The 8130-nt window shown below is 36.1% G+C and overlaps 1 protein-coding gene across 1 annotated transcript; it reads left to right on the top strand.

The window, feature by feature from the left end:
* The first annotated feature begins 297 nt into the window (after nt 1-297).
* Nucleotides 298-7873, top strand: myl2b (myosin, light chain 2b, regulatory, cardiac, slow). Its single transcript, XM_048209085.1, has 7 exons — nt 298-375; nt 3495-3584; nt 5470-5545; nt 5649-5753; nt 6948-7026; nt 7257-7305; nt 7537-7873. Exons 1-7 carry the CDS (start codon nt 373-375, stop codon nt 7639-7641), a joined length of 507 nt encoding a protein of 168 aa, XP_048065042.1. The 5' UTR covers nt 298-372; the 3' UTR covers nt 7642-7873.
* Nucleotides 7874-8130: the final 257 nt, after the last annotated feature.

Below are 8130 nucleotides of genomic sequence, written 5' to 3'. Positions count from 1 at the left end.
CATCATTTGTTTAAGTTAGTGACACTTGCACGTCTAAAAAAGTTGAGCTCTTGTATCCAGCGATATAGTATGAAACAAACCTACAAAGAATAATGCCGCTGTCAATCACACATTCTAGGTTTAGGAAAGTTCTAGATGTTTTCACAACAACTGTCATCTGTTCTGTGTTGAAGCCCATTGGCTGCTGTATTAAACCCCTTTAATCAGGATTCTTATAATAACTTCTGAAGTCTACAATTGGTTACATAGCACCATGGAGGATGTATTTATAGACCGTCAGAGGTGGGGAATGGGCTTATATATATAAAATCAGCATTTCCACCCTGTCTGAAATCACTTGTGCTTTGTGTCCTGAATTCAAGGGTTACGATTATGGTGAGTTTGCTTTGCCATATATTTATTCATTAATTTATTTCTTCTATCTTATATTATAAGCAGACATGTAACTCACTATTCTCTTGATGTGTCCAAACTAAATCTAACATATTAGTGTGGCTGAGTTGATTTCTGTCTGTCTTTGTTTGAAACTAAAGTTTAAGTCTGATTCATCAGAGCCAATCTGTCTGAGTCATCCACCATCTCTGATGTTATATTAATTTCACTTTCAACAAATAAATAAATGAAAAGTAAACTGTTTCTGTTCTCAAAGATAGATACAAACATGTTCATTACTCAAATCGAAATAGGAGACAGGTGACTCATCTATTTTTTTTTTTTTGCCAAAAAGTGTAAACAGTTCATTTGCTCTCCATATAAAGAAAGAAAACAGATCAGAAATGAGATCTCTTTAATGTTTCTTCTAAATGGCAATGTGATTAATATGAGAGCAAATGGAGACTGTTTTTTTTCTTATGAAAAAGACCCAAATATCTCCTCTAAAGTTTCAGAAGAAATCTCAACAATAGCTCCAACTGTGATCATATAGTTATGGCTACACTTTATTTCGATATAGTCCACTTTAGACTTTCTACTAACTATTTTTGCAACTACATGTCAACTAACTCTCATTAAAGTATTAGTAGACTGTACGGTTAAGGGTTTGGGTTAGTAGAATAAGTTAGCGTGTAGTTGCAAAGTTAATTATAATTAGTAGAATACTTCTAAAACTACAAGATGTTTCGTGGTTCAGCTCTGACCTCGTGTACAGCACAACTGTTGAGATGTAATCCAGACAGAAGGCCGACGAGCAGCTGTCGGGCTGCGATGTCATAGAGCAGAAATGCATCTCACAATGTTTCCCAAATTCTGTGGCAGGAATGTAAATAGTAGCGATTAATCCCTGTCTTGGTGGGATTACCTATCAACAGGCTCAAAGATGAGGCTGTCACCAGTCAGCGCCAGTGTGTAATCCCACATCTGATCCACTGGCTGAGTTCTCGCTCTCCGAGCTAATTATACATCCTGCAGGGCACCAAACATTTCCATTCTCATACACTCACACAGAGGAACACATCATTACTCAGATTTAGCTCTTTCATTGCTCAGGAGAAGTTTCAATTTAACCTAAAACTCCTTAAGAGAAATGAAAATAGACACAAATCAGACAAGCATTGATTGCCATAAAATGAATGTGGACATCAGCTCAGTTCATTTGAACTTGGAAGAATTTGATGAGACAATGTTGAGAGGAGACGTGTGAGATTTTCTCAGGAGAAACATCAGAGAAGTGGTACTTCAGCAAAGGTATCAATTTAAACAGACTGCTGTCTAGGAGAAACAATTCTGATACAAAAGTCAACATGAAACTGCATTTGCAAGCCATTTTACTATGAGACATGCTGTTTAAAGGTTTGGGGTCTGCAAGATTTTTTAAAATGCTTTTAGTCTCTTCTGCTCACCAAAGTTGCATTTATTTGTTCAAAAACAGTAAAAACAGTAATATTGTGACATTATTACACTGTAAAAAATTATATTTCATGATTTATCACAACTTTTTTTCTTTTGTCAAATCAACTTAGATAATTAATGTGATTCAGATAACATAATATTTTGAGTTTCTATTTATTAAACAAATCTCCTTCATTGCATTAACTAATTTTTTTAATTTCAATGAACTCAAAATTTTAAAGCAACCAGGTAACTTACTTTTTTAAGTTAAACCAACAATATTTTTTTATAGTGTACACTTTAAAATAACTGTTTTCTATGTGAATATATTTTTTAAATGTAATTTATTCCTTTGATCAAAGCTGAATTTTCAGCATCATTACTCCAGTCTTCAGTGTCACATGATCCTTCAGAAATCCTTCTAATATGCTGATTTGATGCTCTTATTATCAATGTTGAAAACAGTTGTGCTTCTTCATATTTTTAATAGAAACTGTGATTTCTTTCAAGATTCTTAGAATAGAAAGTTTAAAAGATCAGCATTTATTTGAAACAGAAATCTTCCGTAACTTATGTCTTTACTTCACTTTTGATCAATTTAAAGGATTAGTTCACTTCAGAATTAAAATTTCCTGATGATACTTTTCTCACCCCCATGTCATCCAAGATGTTTATGTCTTTCTTTCTTCAGTCAAAAAGAAAGTAAGGTTTTTGAGAAAAACATTCCAGGATTTTTCTCCATATAGTTGACTTCAACAGGGTTCAATGGGTTGAAGGTCCAAATTGCAGTTTCAGTGCAGCTTCAAAGAGCTCTACATCCCAGATGAGGAATAAGAGTCTTATCTAGTGAAACGATCGGTCATTTCACTAGATAAAAAAATAAAAATGTATATACTTTTTAACCACAAATGCTCATCTGCACTAGCTCTGCGATGCGCCACGCATTACTTAATCACGTTGGAAAGGTCATGCGTGTGACGTAGGCGGAAGTACCGCGAGTTTTCTCCTCCAACTTCAAAACCGCCCGACATTGTTGTTTTACCTTTTTTTTGTAAAGGCCGTTTGACTTAGTCTTTGCACATTCTCTTTGTAGACACCGGATCGGTACTTCCGCCTACGTCATGCGTGACATTTCCAACATGATTACGTAATGTGCAAGATGAGCATTTGTGGTTAAAAAGTATATAGATTTTAATTTTTTTTTAGAAAATGACCAATTGTTTCGCTAGATAAGAACCTTATTCCTCATCTGGGATCGTGTAGAGCTCTTTGAAGCTGCACTGAAACTGACATTTGGACCTTCAACCCATTGGTAACTGTTGAAGTCCTCTATATGGAGAAAAATCCTGGAATGTTTTCCTCAAAAATGTCGGATGACATGGGGGGGGAGTAAATTATCAGGAAATTTTAATTCTGAAGTGAACTAATCCTTTAATGCATCCTTTCTGAATTAAAGTATTAATTTCTTTTCAAAGTAAAAAAAAAATGGTAGAGAGTTTTCTAGTGAAACTAGAAAGGATATCAGCCAATGATGTCAGTTATTCCTTTTTTTGAAGTTCTTTCTATTTCTCAAAAAGTACTTTGGAATAAAGTGCACCGATGAAATAACACATGCCAATGCTTCTATTTAACCAGTCACAAGTATTCTGTGTAATATGTTGGTGCAGGCACCCAAAAAGGCAAAGAAGCGGGCAGAAGGAGCCAATTCAAATGTCTTCTCCATGTTTGAACAAGCACAGATCCAGGAGTTCAAAGAGGTACAAACCAAGTTGTCGTTTGACTCTAATTGCTATGACAATTGTCTTTATCAAGACTCTTTCACTGTGATATTGAGCAGCGAGATTCCCGTATGTGACTTCAATATGTCAGTGCTCATCATCGCTAGTGAATAATTCAGAATATGTCAGTAACGATTAGCACAGTGGAGTGATTTACACCCTGAACACACACACTCGAACCTGCTGTCAAGCCCCTGAAATTTGCGTGGAAAATGCAGCAGGACAGACGTTCTCTCTGGTCTCAAAGCGGCTGTGAAAAGATCACGACAAACAGGATAAGCATGAAGCTGATCCGAGATGGCAGTGATGAGAACGTGCAGACAAATGCTACCAGTCTCTCTCTCTTTCAGTCTGTCTCTCTCACACAAATCACAAACAGACAAAAAGACGCTAAGTAAAGCAGAATTACAGGACCTATAAATATACAAACAGAGGGAGTTTTGTGAAACAAGATACATTACCCAAAAAAAAAAAAAATGCACCATGATAAGGGATTTGAGGGGATTTGACCTCTAATTAAAGAATTAATTGACCTAAAAATGAAATAAATGTCATTATTTTCTCCCCCTCGTGTCACTCCAAACTTGTCTGTTGTTATTTTTTCTCTGGAACACAAAAACTGAGAATTTAAGAACTTTCATGCTCCACAAAGAAAAACATAAAATTATCCTTGAAATATCATAACACTAGTCCACATGACTATGACAGCTTTGCATGAGAAACAGGTAGTTGTTATTCACTGATACCGTAATCGTTCTACTCCACCAAAGCTCTGAAAACTACCGCTAGTTTAGATTCAGAATTTTGTTGAGTTGCAATGAAATGTGATGCACCAGTTTCTTATGCATAAGACAAAAAAACAAAAAAACAAAGAGTTTGCAATTATATGATGGTAAGTAAATAATGACAGGATTTAAATTTTTAGGTGGACTTACAGTAAAAATAGTCAAAACAAGCTTACTATGCATTACATGGGAAACGTTTCAACATGTTTTCACACATCTGAAATCCACAAAAGTTTAAGGGGTCCTATAATGCCCCTTTTACAAGATAATATACGTTTCTGGTAGTCCCTACCAGCCATTTGTTGTAGTGCTTAAAAAGTGAATTCTGTAAAAGATAATATCTCCTTTTAAGCGTCGTAACTTTGCAGATGTTGTTTATGCTTAAACAGCAACATTACACACTAACTAAAGTTAAAAAAGTGAAATCATAATCAAGGACCCCTTTAAATTATAAGTTTGTCAAAGTGTATATTTTTACCTAAAGCTAAATAGATGCGTGTTCACCAGACCATAGCAACACATTCACAATTACGATATACATCAACAATTAAAAACATTAAAATGGCATAGTATGTCAACTACTGATTCACCAATAAGTTTTTGGATAGAAGTATATATTTAACCAATGGGAGGTTTTTTTGTACTTCCATTTGGTGGCACATTTTTACACCCTTCACCTTTAATGAAATCAAAATAGACAATTCTTATTTTATTTAATTGAATATTACAGTATTTATTATAAAATTCATGTGGCTCGTAATCTTTAATCAAAATAACTTCCCCTCCCTCTTGCAGCAGCATCTCTTCTCTTCTCTGATGATGTGTTTACTGGCGTGAGGGCGGGGCAACCTGTCACTCACAAGCGATCCACCAATAGCAAACCACAACCATCCAATCAATTCCCCATGGACAAAATCAAGTCCCGCACTACATTTGCTCTTGTTTCGCTTCAGATATATCACAATGAGGAAGAAAAGAATATCACAAATTCCGTTTCATGCTGACTTTAACAAACCTTAGACTACATTCTGCATCCCTCTCACACACACTCTATATTTTCTCTCTTTCATCTGCCTCAGGCTTTCACAATCATGGACCAGAACAGAGACGGCTTTATCGACAAGAATGACCTGAGGGATACGTTCGCAGCTTTAGGTGGACTGTAATAATCTCTGCTATACGTCAGTGTCGTTCTGCATTGTTGCTTGAAGAGTCTCTCTGACAGCAGTTCTGACCTCTGAGCTTTCTGCCTCCGCAGGCCGCCTGAACGTCAAACAAGAAGAGCTCGAACAGATGCTAAAGGAGGCTCCCGGACCCATTAACTTCACTGTCTTCCTCACTATGTTTGGAGAGAAGCTAAAAGGTAAATTGTAGGGTGAAGTGGTACTAAGAATCCAAAAACTGCCTTGGCAAAGATCATAGATTTTTTTCTATTTATCCATCCATCCATCCTCTGTACTTTCTGTACTTCTATCTGTCTGTACCATCCATCCATCCTCTGTACTTTCTGTACTTCTATCTGCCTGTACCATCCATCCATCCATCCATCCTTTGTATTTCTATCTGTCTGTACCATCCATCCATCCATCCATCCATCCTCTGTATTTCTATGTCTGTACCATCCATCCATCCATCCTCTGTATTTCTATCTGTCTGTACCATCCATCCATCCTCTGTACTTTCTGTACTTCTATCTGTCTGTACATCCATCCATCCATCCATCCTCTGTATTTCTATCTGTCTGTACCATCCATCCATCCTCTGTATTTCTATCTGTCTGTACCATCCATCCATCCATCCATCCTCTGTATTTCTATCTGTCTGTACCATCCATCCATCCATCCATCCTCTGTATTTGTCTGTCTGTACCATCCATCCATCCATCCTCTGTACTTCTATCTGTCTGTACCATCCATCCATCCATCCATCCATCTATCCATCCTCTGTATTTCTCTCTCTGTACCATCCATTCATCCATCCATCCATCCTTTGTATTTCTGTCTGTACCATCCATCCATCCACCCATCTTCTGTATTTGAGCAGCAAATCAGCATATTAGAATGATTTCTGAAGGATCATGTGACACTGAAGACTGGAGTAATGATGCAGAATAAATTACATTTTAAAATATATTCACATAGAAAACAGTTATTTTAAATAACATTTCACAATATTACTGATTTAACCACCAACATCACCTTAGCATTAGGACATTTTATTCAGAATATGTTATGTTGTTTAATTCTCAAATTCTTACTGTATTTATTGTATTTTATTTAAACGAAACTGTGGTTGTTTTGGAGTAAGTCTACAAGTGAACAGGAAATCATACAGAGATTTTCTTTCCTTTTGAAGTCCTACAGGGTCATGTGATCCTACTGGGAATCATAATGGGCCTATAAGGAACTATATGTTCTGGAAGCTCTTCTATAAGCCTATATAAAGATCATGTATGGGAATCATGTACAAAATATGTCTTTTTGAATTCCTGCAGGGTTTGAAGAACAATCATCTCTCTCACCAGTTTTCTATTGCTCCCTTTAAAAAAAAAAAACAGGTGCCGATGCAGAGGAGACCATCCTGAATGCCTTTAAAGTGTTTGACCCAGAGGGAAAGGGGACCTTGAAGAAGGATTTGTGAGTACCACTTAAGCTACACAATACTATAAAAAAGCAATCAAATCTTTCTCTGCATCTCTGTAAATCCATTTCTGCAAAGATTCTGCTTTGTTTTACAATTTGTGACAAGCTACTGAATAGAGGCAGTACATACAGACAGTTCAAACCCTGCAAGCATGTGTGAAGTGTTTGGCAGAAGTAATTCGATTATTTCAAAAGGTTAAACCGAAGTTTGTCTTTCTTCGCAGTTTGTCGCGGATGTTGACAACGCAAGCGGACAGATTTTCTCCAGAAGAGGTATGACATCTTGGATTATTTGTTTTATGTCTAACACTTCAGCTGTCTGTGTCTTTGGCATCACTGTGCTGTATGTCACAATGACATTTGTATTATATGTGAATGGAATGCGTGCGGTTGTTTTCTGTCTATCTATAGATTATGAACAGAAACTAGAGAATTTATAATGTGTAAAAAACACATCCACCCATAGAAACACCATAATACTACTTTTGATCCATCTTTCCTCAGATGGAGCAGATGTTTAGTGCTTTTCCTCCAGATGCCGCAGGTAATCTGGACTATAAGAATCTGGTCTACATCATCACACATGGGGAGGAGAAGGACCAAGAGTGAAATATCACACTTCAACAACTCTCATTTAAACATCATGACTTTCTCAGATGTAGTTCTGAATATATGTTACAAAATATATGTTGTCCTGTGCTATATAATATTTCATTTACAGCACTGAATTGAACTATTAAACCAAATGAGAATGAAATGCATGTAATATTAGAGTTGGCTTTGTGATTTTTAGAGGTTATAATTATACACAGTGCCTAATAAAACATGTGCAGCAAAATTATTCATTAGCCTAATGTGATCTCTGATCATTTCAATTTACAGCAGCCCCAAACAGTATTTGGATAACAAAATATCAAAGCAAGTGTTATTTAGTAGAAAGAAAGAAAATACAACCACTCATCAAACATACATATATATATATATCAAAACACTGCTTCATAAAGCTTTGAAACTTCATGAAGCAGTGTTTTGAAATCGCCAATCACTAGATATTGTGAAATAAAGTCACTAGTTAGTTTTTTTGGCGCACAAAAAGTA

Source organism: Megalobrama amblycephala, linkage group LG12 (genome assembly GCF_018812025.1).
Source record: "Megalobrama amblycephala isolate DHTTF-2021 linkage group LG12, ASM1881202v1, whole genome shotgun sequence".
NCBI lineage: Eukaryota > Metazoa > Chordata > Actinopteri > Cypriniformes > Xenocyprididae > Megalobrama > Megalobrama amblycephala.
The sequence above is the reverse complement of the archived record's forward strand: the minus strand, read 5'-3'. Positions and strand labels throughout refer to the sequence as shown.